Genomic DNA, 17,179 nt, shown 5'->3' with positions numbered 1-17,179 from the left:
CTTGCAAGTTGTGTGGTGTACTGTAGTTCAGAGAATTCCTTAGCAATTTCTGGCAACTTTTATGAGTCTTCCTGAATCTTCTAAATGAACTGTGAAATAGCATATTTACTAAAGATGAGATGCACAAGAGCAAAAGGAAATCTACCAAAATGTGTAAGGAAAAGGTTTGATGCCAATTTTAAACTCATTATGGTACTACATGCAGAAAAAGTTAAGATCTGTGAGGCTGAAAGGAAATAATACAAGGGAGGTGAATATGCAAAAATGGAAACAATCAAAACTGTTTTCTTCTAACTCAAGTCAGAAAACAGTAGACTTAGAAGAGGGTGTTATCATGAAGCAGAAAAACTAGTTTTAGAATTCAAGAAATCTTGTTCACATGCACACATTTCTCAAAAACTGAGTGCTCAAGAAGTAGTACGAGCACAAAACATTGCACAGCAAGAAATCAAGGCCAGAAATTCTTGCTGCGTACGAACAGTGTGTCATAATGGTTTTTGCCTACAGCAAAGAACTTCACTTTACCAACATGTACGTCCTGCCTTCACTGAAAAACCTCACTGCATGAGAACAGCATATGACTGGACGACGTAAGGAGCCAAACAGATAATGCAGAGTAGAGGCCAATGCACTTTGACATATCATCAAATTGCACCGTCGAAGAAATAGGAAAAAAATTAATCATCATCAAAACAGGGAAATGGTAGTATTAGCAAATGGGATGAAATTGCTAGTACATATCACCTTGAGTACTAGAATAATGCCAAACAAACAACAATTTACTGGAATAAGTCTTAGGTGTTAAATGTCAATAGACTTAATGAAGGATTGGCTGAATGAGTGAACATTTCTTAGAATAGGAAACAATGTATGCTGTTCATTAAAATAAAAATAATTAAATAAAAAAAAACTTGTCCTAGCTCCATTCAAACAGTATTTAATCCCATCATTGAAAAACACAATCAGAGAAAGGACTACTAGTCTTGAAGTGCTATACCATGAATGATGGCACAACTTCAGGTATTTGATGTGCTGGCAAAAAAAATAATAAAATCTTTGAAGACCTTTGAATTATTAAAAAACAAAACAAAGTAAACAACAACAAAAAAACACAATCTCAAAATGGCTCTTGGCAGGGATCATGCTCTAGCCCTAAAGGGAAAGTAAAGAAACCCTATTCAGGTTTACTTTCCCATTGAGTTAAGACAGCATGTGATCAAACTTAGGCGATGTAGCTAAAGAGTTTCACTAGTCCTGTACTTAAAACCCCACGGACAGAACTGAAGTTCAAAGAATTGTTTTCATACAGTGAAGACGCTAAAAATGAGAATGAAGAGGTGTGCAAAGCAGACAGATAAATCATAAACCACATGAGAAAAAAATATGTTAATTCAGTCAAATAGTAAGAAGTACATACCCTCATTACGTACTGAACACAGGTATATAATAAACTTATTGTGTATAAACATTTTTCTTTTTGTGAGGGATCATCTGCAGAACATCTACATTGTATTCACTGTTCAAAGCAATCTTGTATAACACAGACCAGTACAAATGGCAAAACTACCACATAACAACTGTAAGAGAAATTGAAGGCATCAACAGCTTCCACGTTCCCAGCAGCAGAAGGGGAGTCAGCATGCTGACTGCAGGTAGTCCAGCAAAGTTGACCAGGATTGATACTGAAGAGAAACACCGAGACTGCAGCTGCCTCCACCAACACAACCAAAGGGGCAACTCCTCAGCTGTTGATTTCAACATATGAGCAACACCCCTAAACAAACACTAGAGACCGTTTTTGTTACAGGTTTTTCTTTCATACTAAAGGAAGTACAAGCCTGCCCTACAGAACCAGCTGTGACTGCCTTCGATGTCTGGGGCAATACAGAAGGCAAGCTACAAACCAGGACAGAGGGAACAATTATTTCCTGGCCCCAGTCTGACTGATTTCATATCTGTTTTCTTAAATTGCTCCTTTACAAAATCAGCTCAAGGAAACTAATGATGAAAATGGTATTTTTCACTTATTCTGAATCAGGAAGCACAGGTGAGCAGGCATATCCTCAGCAATGGGGATACACAGACACACAGAGAACTGAAAGTTAACCTGGTCTGAGATGCTGAAATGACTACAAGCACGACAGTTGGTAAGATGAGAATGTAATCCACACCGATCATCTTCCTGATAAACAATACAGTTTTTCCATGCTCTCAGTGAAATTGTTACCACATAGCATCTACAGATATTGTAGCAGACTCGTATTTTATATCCCATTCTTTAAACATGAAATATTGTAATTACAAAGTATTAGTAATAATTTCAAAAGAACAATCTTTTAAAGGCTGTAATCAATACTCTACTTAAATACCTAATTAGGAAATAATAAGCTTGGATGCAAGTTACAGTAAGTTGCAGTGGAAAGAGACCTTAGGCAATAAAGTAGACTGTTAAAATTTTCTGTTGTAAACAACTCTTTTTCCTTTTCTCTCTGTTACAGCAGTGTGGTTTCTGCAAGGTTTGAAATACTTGCTTTTTCAGATGTTACGACTAAAATTAAAATGCCTTCCCATATAGGTACACACAATCGTGCCACCTATCATTCTCATTATGAAAGTTATTTTGTGAATTGTTCCAGAGTAAAACAGATTGATACATCATACATGCACAGTTGAAATACATGGCTAGTGTACAGTACATCTGTTATCTAAATATATGTACATACAAATATCAACTAAAACAAAACCAAAAAAGCTCTGGTGGAGAGGTTACCTTTCAAAAGTATATACACCATCTTTTCAAGATTTCTACTTCCTATGTTTTCTGAGGGTAACTGACATGATAAGACTCTGTCATGTCATTGATGGTAAGCTAAACAGTTATGAAAAGTGTCCATTCAAATATTCTAGACTAAGATAGGGCCAAAGTAATCACATCACAATATTCTCTTGGGAGTTTGCTCCTAGCATTTATCCTGAAGTAAATATAGCATGTGGTATTATGTGACACATAAGTATCTTGAAGGGTTAAACATTAAAATACATAAAATCTGTATGTTATTCATGAACAAACTAAATCAATTACATTGAAGACATGGAATTCATCCTGTAAGCAAGTATTCAGTCAATGATTTTACAAAATATGTAGTTCAGGCTCTCTATTTATTCAAGATGGATGCAGCAGCATTTTAGGAGAGTATGGAAATGTTGAAAACATTGCGGGACTCTTGAGTAGACAAAAGTATTTCAGCAGTTGACAAAAAACAAGTATCATGGTCAAATATTAGGTAATTCAAATTTTCACATACCAGAAAGATGTCTGTTTTCCACGTCTCTTTGTATTTTTATCTAGGGAAAATACTGTACTGAGGAAAAGATTTGAGTTCACATCAATAAACACAGAAAGCCAAAGAAATAGTGGTAGTTCTGCTGAACTGAATTTCAGACTATTACTCAAATATCCCACTAACTTCAGCACAGGAGGGCAAAGGCTTCACACGCTCTAAGACTTAAGCAACAATATCCTTTCCTGAGCAAAGATATTTTGGTATGGCTTCCAGATAGTGCCCTTAGGAAACTCATCCCAACTATAGAGAAGCCAAAATGCATTCACATCACATCTAAGAGGTGGACCCACGGATATCAATGTTTGATGAAAGCAATAAAAAGGTAAAAATCTAGCTCCACTGTTCAATTAGCCAAAAATCTGGACAGGCAGAACAGGCCACTGCAAGAAGTCAGGAATCTAACAGTCACAACTAGGGTCCCTCTTTAAGGCCATTACCAAATAGTAATTTGCTATCCTGATTAGAAAAATTCTTCTGCGTACTAGTTGATCTGTAAACTACTTTGTCAAACAGCCTTTTTAAATATGAGATGATTGGTCTTCAGCCAGACTGGACCATGGCAAATATGTAGTTAATCAGCACAGAGTGACTTTTTTTTTTTTTAATAACTCACTTCCACCTGGTTTATGACCGCATTCCATTTCTTATAGGGGGCTGTACAGTGCCAAATAACCGTGTAGATCTGCAGTCACTGTGATCATAGAATCATCAAGGTTGGGAAAGACCTCCAAGATCAACAAGTACAACCACCCCTCTATCACTAGCATCACCCACTAAACCGTGTGCCCGGGTAAGACTGGTCTCATATAAAAGTAGTGTTGTAACAGGAGGGGAAAAGCACACAACTTCTGGAGAAGACAGACACGCTTGAGCAGAAGAGCAGAATATTGTGGGGTCATTACTCCAAGCCCAAGCCACTGTAAGGCAGCTGCTTAGCATCGCAGTCATAAAACTGGACAAGAACAACTCGTATGGAACAAACATGAAGGAAAAAAAACATCTCAACAAAGCCAGTCACTTACTCTAGCTGCCAAAAAAATGAAAGAGAGAGTCTAAACTTTGAAGAAAGGTAGATTCATCAGAGCAGTCTCCCAACTCTGTGTTCACTACAGTTCAGTCCTGTGTCACTTGTCCCTGAGGCTCTGATCCTGCATCTGAGCCTAGTTAACACTTAACTCGTTTCAGCACTCTCAGATTAATAACTAGATGCATTTTTCACTGATGAATTTCTTTTTCTTCAAGCATGCCCAAGAACCTCAATTTCCGTCACTGGGGAACCTTAGGCTGACGAATGAATAAATACTGTTCTAACCGGGATCTACACATCTGCCAGTGTTACTGGCATCAAATGACTCCAAAGCAGTAATTATTCCTCCATCAGAGGATGCAAACAGAGTCACACAATTCATTCCAGATCTTTTTGTTTGTAAGCCCCTTATTTCTGAGATGATGCCACTGCCTCCCTACCTACTGCCTTATGTGGAAAGTTGCTGATATTTCTTGTCTGTGAGATATCAACCATCAACAGTAATTAAAGAGAAGGAATCTGATCCACTTTTAATAACGAGAACAGTCTGAAATGTGCTGATTCAACGACGACCTACAGCAAAATCAATCTACACATACCACCAAAGACTTTCATCTCTTATCAGATTTTTTTTTTTTTTTTACATTTTTTGTTATCTAATGGCATCACAGATACCTAGATAATAACCATCAATAGCAAGGAGAAAAACATGCAGCACTACGAATTTTTAGAATGTGGGAAAAGTTAACTAAATCAAGTATATTTCTTTCAGATATCCACATTAAAAATATAAGGTGAAATACTTTCAGCTCTAAGTTTGTCGTTTTGGGGCAGAATTAAAAAAAAAAAGAAAAAAGGCAGGATTACCTGATCCTAAACAAATGCTGAAATGCAATATTATAGAGAGAATATTATGTGACCTCATATAAAATTAAAATGCAACTCTTGAAGAAAATTCAATCCTCATATTCCCTAACTCATCATAAAACTGAAAAACTGCTTATGACAGAAAATGATGAAAGCACAGAATTTTAACCTTTCATAATTCATAACCAGTGAAATATTCTTGCCTGTGAATGTCAGGATTGATGACAGTAACTCTACAGCTTATCTGTTTAATGATGAATTTTAGATCACCTGAGTCACAAAATTAATTGTACTGTAAGCAGAACTACATATAGATATGTATATAAATTCTTCTGCTATATTTGGATCCATCATCAGCTTAGAAACATTCTGAATGACCACCAACACAGAACTTCAAAGCACAGCATAGAAAAATACTACAAAACTAACAAGAAGCATCAAGGACTTCTAAAGAAGCTTCTAAGAACATTACTACACATGTTCACTCTCACAAAAAAAAAAAAAAAAAAAGTGACAAGACCATGAGACTACAAGGGATTCACAGTCTTTTCAGGTGACTGAGAAAATTAGGAAACTTGGACAGAGACCTGACTTTTTGGGTATGTCCCCAGTGCAACTTATCATGGACTGCAACAGTTCTTAGCTCTCTTCTTTTTGTTTCTGAACATCCTGTATATGTGCTCAGATTTCTCTTCTAGACAGCTACATCAGCAGCACAATAGTTTACCTGCTCTAGAAGAAAAAAAAAAAAAGGCAGAAACTTCAGAGTACAGAAAGCACTTCAGTGGATGCATGTGCAACCCACCCAACAGTAGCTTCTAGTGTGGGCTCATGTTCAGCTCACACAACTCATACTGTACTCCCTTCATGCTTCCCAAGGCATAGAATCACAGAACCATTGAATGATTTGGGTTGGAAAAGGACCTTAAAGACCACCCAGTTCCAACCCCTGCCATGGGCAGGGACACCTCCCACCATACCAAGGCCCCATCCAGCCTGGCCTTGAGCACTTCCAGGGATGGGGCATCCACAGCTGCTCTGGGCAGCCTGTGCCAGGGCCTCACCACCCTCTGAGTAAAGAATTTCTTCCAAATATCTAATCTAAGTCTACTTTCTCTTAGCTTAAAACCATTTTCCCTTGTCCTATCACTCCACTTGATGATAAAGAGTTCCTCCCCAGCTTTCCTGTAGGCCCCCTTTAGGTACTGGAAGGCCGCAATAAGGTCTCTCCAGAGCCTTCTCTTCTCCAGGCTGAACAACCCCAACTCCCTCAGCCTGTCTTCCTAGGACAGGTGTTCCAGTCTTTTGATCATCTTTATGGCCATCCTCATGGCTTGCTCTATTATGTCCATGTCCTTCTTATGGTGGGGGCTCCAGAGCTGAACACACAGGGCTCCAGGTGGGGTCTCACCTCCTTCGACCTGCTTAGTATAATTCTTTTCAGCGTAGCCCAGGATATGGTTGGCTTTTGGGGCTGCAAGTGCACATTGCCAGCTCACGTTGAGCTTCTCATCAACACCCCAAGGTTCTTCTCCTCAGGGCTGCTCTCAATCCATTCTCCACCCAGCTTGTATTTGTGCTTGGGATTGCCCAGGCCCAGGCGCAGGACGTGCACCTGGCCTTCTTGAACTTCATGAGATTCACACAGGTCCACCTCTCAAGCCTGTCCAGGTTCCTCTGGATGGTATCCCTGCAGTCAACATGCTTCCCTCCAGCATGTTGACCGCACCACACAGCTTGGTGTCATCAGCAAACTTGCTGAGGGTGCACTCAATCCCACTGTCCACGTCACCAACGAAGTTGTTAAGCAGGCGAAGCACAAATAAAATCATACTTGAAGCGTACATGGGTGACAGCAGCAGGACAAAGGGGAGCTAAGGCCATGGTACATCAACACAGGTACATCAATAACTAACAGTCCAAGCTATGAAATAGAGAATTCAGGATATAGAACTACTCTATTAAAAGGTGGAAAACCAGGTTTTCATCCCACTGAAGAGTTGCCTGAGTGGGTAGATAGGTTATGAGACTGGCACTAATTAAGGTTAGATCATGAAGAGAAAGATATTTCCATAGACCAAAATGACACTGTAAGGCAAAATGGATTTCAGAACATTTATAATTCTTATTTCAAACTGGCAGATGGAATAAACACATTAGGAAATTAGTAAATAGCTTTATGCCTTTTCTCTAAATAGCATTTAACATGCTGTTCTACTATTACCTTGCTTGTTTCAGCAATATGATCTGCAAAATACACGCTTAGGACATGAACAAAAAAGTGATGGAGATGGAACTAGGTTTCCTTAATTCAAAGCAGAAAATGATTTGGGGAGATGGGGACAAATCACTGTTTCTAGGCTCCAATCTATTAATATCATTGCAGAACTGGCTAGATATCAATACGACTATCCAAACTCTGCCAGAATTGTGGATTTTTATTAACTGCCCTTTACATAGAAAAAAAAATAAATGATTGATTGATATGGAAAATACTGAAGTAATTTTTCTAAGCGATAATGGGTAAAAGCAAACAATATAGGAAGAAATTGACACTTTTCATTAGGGGAAGGCTATGGAGGTCAACCTAAAGCTTATACAGGATACTGGTATAGTAAAGCTTCCTTATGGTATTTGTCACATTGAAAAATTAAGATTCATTAATGTATATTAGTGTGTCAGAGAAGTCTGGTAAGTCCTTTGTGCCCCTACTGTGGTACTCACCACAGAGTCTTTGGGAACGTACTCAAGAACTCTGAAACATTGCTCCTGGGATGCAAGGTTTTCTCTGGAGTCGCAGTTTATTGACAGAATCACAAACTGCCATGGTAAATTAAACAGATAATGATAGCTTGGATTTCTAAATGAGAAAACAGAGCAACCATATTTAAAAGAAAAATTTCAGGAAAAAAATCAAATATTGGATCCTTTTAAAGATGTAGCAACACCGTTTTAAGGATAAATATGCTACTGTGTGAGAACCCTGAGCTGCCTCACAATGGGTGGTGCAGCACTTACCTCCACAGAAGTTTGTGTGCGTTTTCTGTGTCTTTTATTATTATTATTATTATTATTAATGACTGCATACTCTAGAGGAGACAATGTCTTTGTCCCTTGGCAGGACAGACGATTCATTAGACATAACAGCTGAGCAGGCTCATGTACAACAGCAGTCCAGGGAAAACTAACATTGAAAGGGATGCATGCGTGTGTGTGTGCATGCATTCATGTATGGGCAAGAAAAAACTTTATGGGTATACAAGGACAGAATCTTTTGGGACAAGAATTTTTTTCTCCTGCATGCTTGAGGGAAGAAACAATCAACAAGTAAAAGCCCCAAGTCAGAATTACAGGGGAGAATTTGACACCATCTTGAGTTAAGAATCAAATCTTATTTGATTTTTTTTTTTTTGCATTTCGACTGTGCCCATGTTCTCAGACACAGCTTTATTATGATATCTCTGATTCTTGTAGCCAGCAAGCTTACAGACTCCCAGAAATAAACTGGCCCTCCTGCACTCTCAGAAGAACAGTTCCAGCTGGCAGGTGTCCACATACATAAAGTTATTTGTATTACTGAACAGGGAAAGGGGTTAGCATGAGCCATCAATGACTCCAGTGTTTTGGGGCTGAGGGATACACATGTCCCAACAAGCCTCTCAGAAAAGGCCGAGAGCCGGTTAAGACCCAGACTGAATGGTAACACACCGCCATCTGTCACAGCCCTGAGGGCACCAACAGGCCTTAACTGCCCCGACCAGCCCCAGCTGCCATCTCCACCAGACCCCTCTGGGCGAGGAGCCCCAGTTAGGCGCAGGCCTGTGTCCCCAGCCCTCCCCTGGATTTAGTGTGCCTGTTTCCAGCCCTGTGCCTGTCTCCTGTACCCTGTCTCTGGTTAATTGTTTGCCATGTCTGGGACTGCTGATGGCTTCTGCCACCGGTGCCAGCACTGGCCGCAGGGCTGAGGTCACCTGGCACGGTGTCCTGGTGGTGAGGGCACTGCCTGGGCTGGTGGCACCCTCCGGCTCCTTCTCATCCTCCTTCACCGAGCAGCCCTGCTCAAGCTGATCCTGGACTCTATCAATCAATGGTCCCAGACAAATGTATTTCCCAAATGGAAATCACCATTTTTTAACTAGGTATCTCTCATTATTTTAAGACCTTCCAGTTTGATCCAAATTCATTTCTCAGAAAAGAGCACTGTACTAAAAATCATCAAAGGCAGACTATTGAGGCAAAGCTGATAGAATGAACAGAGTCAGATCACAACAAATAACATATACTGTGCCTTGTTCTTCACTGGTTGTATTTTTCCAATTTGAGAAAAGTGAATGCTGTTGCCTTTGTACAGCTACAGTTTAATTTTCAAACCCCGTGCTAGTAACCAAAAAAGTCACCTGCAATACACAGGAGAAGAGAGTGGGGAAATAAGGAAGTAATAACACGCATTTCAACAGAGAAAGGATTCCCTGAGCATACTTCGTAATAAAGAATAGGATGCAAGGTAATTCAGCTGCCTCATACAACTGACCTGTGTGTTCACCGTTTTCAAACTCTGGTCTATATTTGACTTGATTCTCCATGAAATAAATCTATTTTGTGGCTTCTACTATTTTTTAGGTTATTCTACAGTATAAAATACATATCGTATTGACCTAAGAACAGCAATAACAGCAATAATGAAAGTAATAAGAGTTTGTAAACTGTCATGTCCTAAATAAAAGGTCTTCCCAAGGTAACATCTTTGGGAGATGTTAATGGCCTGCAGTTTGATCATTTTTAAAATAGATTTTTTGTTTGTTTGTAGGGTTTTTGTTTGTTTATTTTAACCAATATGAAAACATGTTAAAGATAAGAACAAATTTTAAAAAATCTGTAAAAAAAAAAAAAGGTTGGTATTCATCAGCTGCCTAGTGGTAAGTATATACACCCTACGGTAGCCTGTTTCTGTTAACTTCTATAATTTGGCTAGCAATAACCCTGTAAAACTTATTATTTCCAGTACTATCTTCAATGTACTATTAGAAATCAAAAGACATGTAAGCAAGACCATGGATAAATTAGTTTACAACCTTGACATTTACAACTAGAAATGTATTACTACATTAGATTGTTATAAATATCAATGGAAAAGTGGATATCATCTGAAACTTAGACATAACCAAATATAAAAGAATACTTTGCTTATTTTTAATCATGAAAAGGATTTTGATCACACAGGCACAGAAAAGTCATTTACAGGAAAGACAACAGGGAAAGAAAAATTTAGAACACTACAAATAACTGTGCTAGAAGAGCTCATATGTAGACTTCAAAAACAATCAATGCATGACTGCAGTTTAAAAAAGTATTACAATACAAAAATAAGAAAAAGTCACCCATACATTTACGGTCAGAGGAAGAAAAAAAAACACATTATGTCTTGAACTGATATTCTGTTCTAAATAGAGCACTAGATTTTACATCAAATTATGAAGGAAGAATTATGTAAAGAAAAGGAAGAGAAAAGGGATAGTAGGTAAACTGGTTTATGAGACATTTATGAAAGTGCTAGACTAAATTCAAAACAAGAGCTAAGGTCTACCACTGTGTTGTTTTTTTTTGTCCTCCAGACAATAAGTTCTCACCTACCTGGGATGCCTAGAGTAGCACACTTCATATTTGCCAGCTGGGAAATTACTGGGTAAATTGAAAAAGATGGGAAAAATAGGAAGAGGACTGGTGTGAGGGACTTTTGTTTGTGTTTTTAGAAAACTGACCAACTGGTAGGTAACTGAGTGGAGTGGAGAAAAGGAAAGCATCAAGGGAAAGGAGATTACAGGTGGAATTCCTAAAAGCAGAAATAAAGAGCAGAAAAATTCTCATAATCTTATAGATAAATAAGCATCTACAGTTGCTTGATAGGCAAAGACTAGTTTATTCAAACAAAGCAAAGGCTTAAAGATGAGCATGAAAACTCTTAGAAATATATTAGAGGGGCAAAAAAACAAATACATCTAATTTAGCCATTCATACATTTGGGTTGACAATTAAGTGTTTACGGATCTTAGTAAATTACAAGTGATATTCCAGAAAAATAAGACAAAAGAGGTAAGGGAAAAAGAAAGAAAGAAAGAAAGAAAGGAAGGAAGGAAGGAAGGAAGGAAGGAAGGAAGGAAGGAAGGAAGGAAGGAAGGAAGGAAGGAAGGAAGGAAGGAAGGAAGGAAGGAAGGAAGGAAGGAAGGAAGGAAGGAAGGAAGGAAGGAAGGAAGGAAGGAAGGAGGGAGGGAAGGAGGGAGGGAAGGAGGGAGGGAAGGAGGGAGGGAAGGAGGGAGGGAAGGAGGGAGGGAAGGAGGGAGGGAAGGAGGGAGGGAAGGAAGGAAGGAAGGAAGGAAGGAAGGAAGGAAGGAAGGAAGGAAGGAAGGAAGGAAGGAAGGAAGGAAGGAAGGAAGGAAGGAAGGAAGGAAGGAAGGAAGGAAGGAAGGAAGGAAGGAAGGAAGGAAGGAAGGAAGGAAGGAAGGAAGGAAGGAAGGAAGGAAGAAAGGAAGGAAGGAAGGAAGGAAGAGGAAAAAAAAAGAAAAAATAAATAAATGCTTTTTGGATTTTTTCTTTTGAGACACAGTTAGATGAAAAAAGAGGACTGCGTGACTAAATGCAGCCCTGAACAGCAAAGTCTTGCACTGAAATAAGCAGAGATTTATTTTCCAGAAAGAATGCCATTTGAAATCATTTACTATTTACAAGTGGTCATCCTACCTCTTCCTGTGTAACTCAGAAGTTATACACCAGGTCTACAGAAAGAGATAAACAGAATTCCTCAGCAGTCCTGAATATTTTATAAATTTAGAAAATTCTTACCCTGTATTGATGGAAATGATTTCTATCAGCGGATTCTTCCTGATCTTTGGCAAATCCAGTCGTGCTCCACCCAAACGTTTTCCATTATCCTTTTTCTGACCCAGCAGTCTCACAGAATGACCTTCAAAAGAAGGACAAAAATGCAGTGAATACAAAGTACAATATTTGTTTTGATTTGCTCTTCTTCACAAGCAGTGTTTATACTTCAAAAGTTGAAAATGAGAATAAGATGTAATAATTTATTTCCACCAGCTGGAGCATTCAAGAAGAGTTAATGACAGGTAAAATAAATCATATTAAAATGAACAAATTATTTCATCCAATTATCTTTTCACACTTGCATTTTCTTGTTTATTCAATTAAAATGATCCAAGCAGTTTTGTTTTAAGATTCTCAATCAAATATCAACATCTTCACATGGTCTGAACTTTTGGGTAGACCTGTGCGGTATCAAGAGTTGGACTTGATGATCCTTAAGGGTCCCTTCCAACTCAGGATATTCTATGATTCTATGATCTTAATATTTAAATAAATAGTATGGCAGGATTAAAATATTTTTTTCCACAAAAACTAAATTAGTAGGAAACAAATGACTCCTAAATATTTTTTAAGCTTATTTTCTGGCGAATGAACATATTTGAGTCTAAGCTGCCTGACTACACAAGTCTGACAGGAAGTACTCTGAAGTATATCCTGATAACATGTTCATGGCTAAACCAACAAGCAAGATTTACAGTCAGCATTGGCTTCCCCAGTTAAATTCTAGCAAGTCAGATGGGCTAGGGCCAAAAAGGGGTTTTAAGCAGTAGAGAGCTTTGGGAGGAGGCACTTACTGTTTATTTTACTTCTGTTCTATAATTATCAGGGATTTTAGTTTGCAAATTCTTTGCTATCCAGAGACAACTTTCCCCTTAACCTCTGTTCTCTTCCTGTGGCATATTACCGTGACAGCTTTGCTCTTTTCCTACAAATCTTGTATTGAGAGAGTTGTGTTACCAGCTGAGTATGCAGACACATGCAGAGCAGCTGCACTAAGACCCTGCTAAATAACAAATCTACTGCATTAGTGACCCTAAGTGAAAGAGGCTAAAACCAGTGAACTGAAGCAGGGAGGAAGGGATCATCCCACTCTTACTGCCCTAGACTTACAGAGGTGATCATATGCACAGCCCCATAGCACGTTCCTCCCACCCCAAGGAGACTGCAGGTCTGAAAAACATCCCACAACTCCTCTCCTGAAAACAGTAATATCCAGAGAGCAAAATACAGATACTACCACCAGCTGCCTGCAACAGTACATCAACTGTACCACTTACTCTAAGATACATTCTAAGAGCACAGATGACGGTCTTCACTAAAAAGTCTGAAGCAAAATCTAACAATGAAGAAGAATAGTAATTGAGTGTATATTATTGCAAGAGTTTGGGTAAAATATCCTCAACTGAAAAAAAAAAAAAAACAACAGAAAGCTTGCATCAGTTGCTTCAAAAAGCCCAAACAGAATAGACCATAACAGACAGCAAGGGAAATCAATGCTTGATAACTAACAAGACATGGAAAATGACCACTACTTGGAGTGAAGGAAAGGGAAAAAGCATATATCCCTTGAAGCTGAAAAACTCTTGAAAAAATAATATGAAATAATGAAAAAATAATACATGTAACTACAGCTAGAATACATGGGATATTCCTTACACAGAATTGAAGAAAAAAAACTATCTTAAAAAGGTCAGGCGGTGAGGATGGATGGAACAGAAAGCATGTATGAAGTACTAGTTGAACTACATTTAGCACTGCAATCTAGATATCAAACTCAGACCAACTGAAAACCACGCTCAACCAAATCTGCTAGCTGCCATTACCAACAGCTATTTACAAAACTAACTCATCCATCAGTCATAGTCTTTCTACATTACCTATTTTACAAAGATTTTAGTTAATTTATTAATAATATGGCATTCATACTCTGGGTTTATTTCTGTGCTATCGCAACAGCAGTAACAACAGATAAGCAACTGCTTTTGGTATACTGTCTTTCTCAGACTTTTTAAGATGCATACAAAATTTTTGATCAAAAGTTTGATCTACTGAAGAAGCTAGCAGAACTGGCTTGAGATCATAATGGTTAATACTAAAAGTAGATGTCAGGAACAGTAAATGGAAGTTTATTTTTTTGCAGTTGCATTTGGGAAAAAATTCATTACATCCTGCTGTGAACTTAGAAATACGCTACTTGTGCTATTAACATTTGCTAAATTATTCATTTCTATCTTTTCATGACAATACCAGCAATATCATTGTCTCACAATACAATCATTTTCAAATCTAATGCTTCATTAAGGAGTCACAAGCATGACACCATTTTATTTACTTGTATAACAAAAAGTGATTGCATTATCATAGGCATACAAATTGAACTAGAAGCAGAGAACATTTCTTTTTGTATTTCTTAACAGTGCAGTTTATTTGGAATAAGGCAGTTTATCCAGTTTTTAAATATTCAATTGTCTTACCATATTAAAACTGTACTTATTGTCTTACCATATTAAAAATGTATTTAGATTTATGGTTGAAAATATCATTGAACAATTTACAGTATCCTTAAATAATCAGGCTTAAAAATAACAACCACACAAAATTCAAATTTCTTACATTTAGAACTACAGTCAGACCACCATGATGAAGTTTAAAAAAAAAAAACAAACCAAAAAACTGCCCTCCCCAACAATTAGTATCTTAGTAGAATCAATGGAGCTTGATCTCCTCTGAATTTGTTCCCTCACAAAGCCCAGTGAATTATTGTTGTCTAATTAGAATTTAGCTCATGCTCTGCCTTTCCCATGCTGGGAACATTAAACAAGGAAACTTTTTCACAAAACGTCTGGAAAAAGAATATCGTTTAGGCTACGCAACTTGTCTCAAAACTGTTTGAAATTTATTGAAGGACTAAAAACTGGCAAGGAGAGAGGGAAATGGATATAATGACAAACCTGTTTGGGAAGCACAACTTTATAATCCCCATTTTCTTAGGAAAACAGGCCAAAAAAAACACTAAAGTAGTCTAGAAAATCTTGTTAAATCTTTCTTTTAGATGTTCAGTAGGATACCATAAATGTTAGAAAAAAAATCCTCTGACATTTTCAAGTAAAATGTAATGCACTAGGGTCCGTAAGACTCAGACTCTCTCTCCTTCAGAGGCTTTCTTAATTGATGAAAGAAACTCCACCTCAGCTACCACCTGCCATTTGATCACTCAATGGTTCACAGCTCTGGACTGCACAATGCACTCGGGGACTTGGCGATGGGACTCAGTAGGTCAAGTGGATGGTTGGACTTCATGACCTTGAAGGTCTTTTCCAACCTTGATTATTCTGTGCTTCTACGAACGTCACTTGATGCCCCCTAGCTGGATTAAAACTGGCAAAATCCCATCCCAGCACAGTGCACCAGCTCAGGGTGTCTCCAGCCTGGGAACAAAACACAGCAGCTTATTTTCACAGCATGTATGGCTACAGTTTTTCTCATATTCCTTCTGAATGACACTACATTTCAAGTTAATATGAGGCTGCGAAACCTGTGTGTCACTCAAGTATGGTACTATCCCAGTACTTTTCACTCCAGACACCATAGGATTAAAAACAAAACAAAACAAACAAACAAAAAATAACAGCAGTACTAGGAGATGAGCTTTAGCAGAAAGTTTAGTGCTTCCAGAAAGCAAACAGCACATCCATAACCAACTACAGTAATTTGTATTGCAGACACACTTAACAATAAAAAAAAAAAAGAGAGAGAGAAATCCTGTTACAGTATGTGACCTTAAATCCTTTCTCTTTATTCCATACAAGGACTATTTTGTTTCATTCTAAGTAATCACTAAAGCATCTGTTTACAGCATTGTTGCTATTAATAAAACATAACTTGATAAACATTGAATCATACTTTTTCACATGCTGTAAATCTTTTTTTCCTCCATACTTATTTCAAGAAAACTTAAAAATAATATTTTGTCATCTTCAATATGGAAAAGGCTAAACAACAACTTTTTTTTTAATTGCCTGACCAGCCTTAATCTCACATCAACATCAAGCATCACAGCAAGAGCAGTAATTTCAAATCTCATTTAGGCTCTCCTTTCAAAACTAAGAAAGGGGCAAAACATTGCAATCAAGGTTTCCTTCTGAAGCACTGTATCTGATTAAGCTTCCTTCTCTCTGACCTAACAGGTTGGATAACAACAAAGCAGGTGTCCCAAACCTAAGAGTAATCTCTTTTTTTTTTTTTTTCTAACGTTTGGTAGAAAACCATTTCTGATTAATCATAGTTCAACTCCAATAACAATGAATGCTCTATCTCAGATATCAAACAAACCATCCTTTTTTGATGTCTCCCTGAAAGCTTTGAAATACAGCTTAATGACAAACAGTTCTCGTCAGGTCATCCAGTCTGCATCTGTTTAGAGACCAGAGTCTAAACATTTGAGTACCATAAACCTCTTCTCACATAAAGATAACTTCTCTATTTCCACATAGTGTACCAGCAAATAAAATTATATTAAAAATGGATAAAGGTTAATTAAAGGTTTAGGTCATGCTAGAGAGCAGGTATTCGCTAACTAATGGATAATTAATGCAGATTACAATTTAAGAATAGTACCAACTATGCCCAGTGAAGAAGCTTATAGAGCAAAATCACTCACAGGCAGTGTAAATGAAATCAAGCTAGAAAGAATTTAAAATGAATCAGAGCTCTCTAATTTTCAGAGCTCACTTAAAAATGAAACATCTTTACGTACAAGCCAGTGGACACAATTCACATTACTTGGCAATGCCACACAAGACGAGGTTGGAATGAATTAAATCAGGATATTAAATCCTATTGTTAGACTAAATAAAGGCTTTTGAATGTGTCAGATTGATAAACCACTGTGCAGAATGCAAGTATTTTCAAGGCATTCATTTTCACTTGTTAAAAAGGATACAAAGAAAGTACCATAATATTAATGTCGTGTACACATACCTTCCTCTGTGGGCCGCGTGTGCTTCAGGAGCACGATAAGAGAATGCCTGAACTTGAAATACAAGCATGTGAAGGGAACTGGTAA

General features: G+C 37.8%; 1 protein-coding gene across 2 annotated transcripts in view; it reads right to left on the bottom strand.

Moving 5' to 3' along the window:
• Positions 1-17,179, bottom strand: part of CDKAL1 (CDKAL1 threonylcarbamoyladenosine tRNA methylthiotransferase) — a 438,076-nt gene that overhangs the window by 263,784 nt on the left and 157,113 nt on the right. For both annotated transcript variants that reach the window (XM_080578147.1, XM_080578148.1), the window contains one exon: positions 12,076-12,196. In XM_080578147.1, the coding sequence (XP_080434273.1) occupies positions 12,076-12,196 (121 nt within the window). The remainder of the gene's footprint in view (positions 1-12,075; positions 12,197-17,179) is intronic.

Source organism: Anser brachyrhynchus, assembly GCF_964034855.1.
Source record: "Anser brachyrhynchus genome assembly, chromosome: 2".
NCBI classification, from domain to species: Eukaryota; Metazoa; Chordata; class Aves; order Anseriformes; family Anatidae; genus Anser; species Anser brachyrhynchus.
This window is presented reverse-complemented; position numbering and strand designations above follow the sequence as displayed.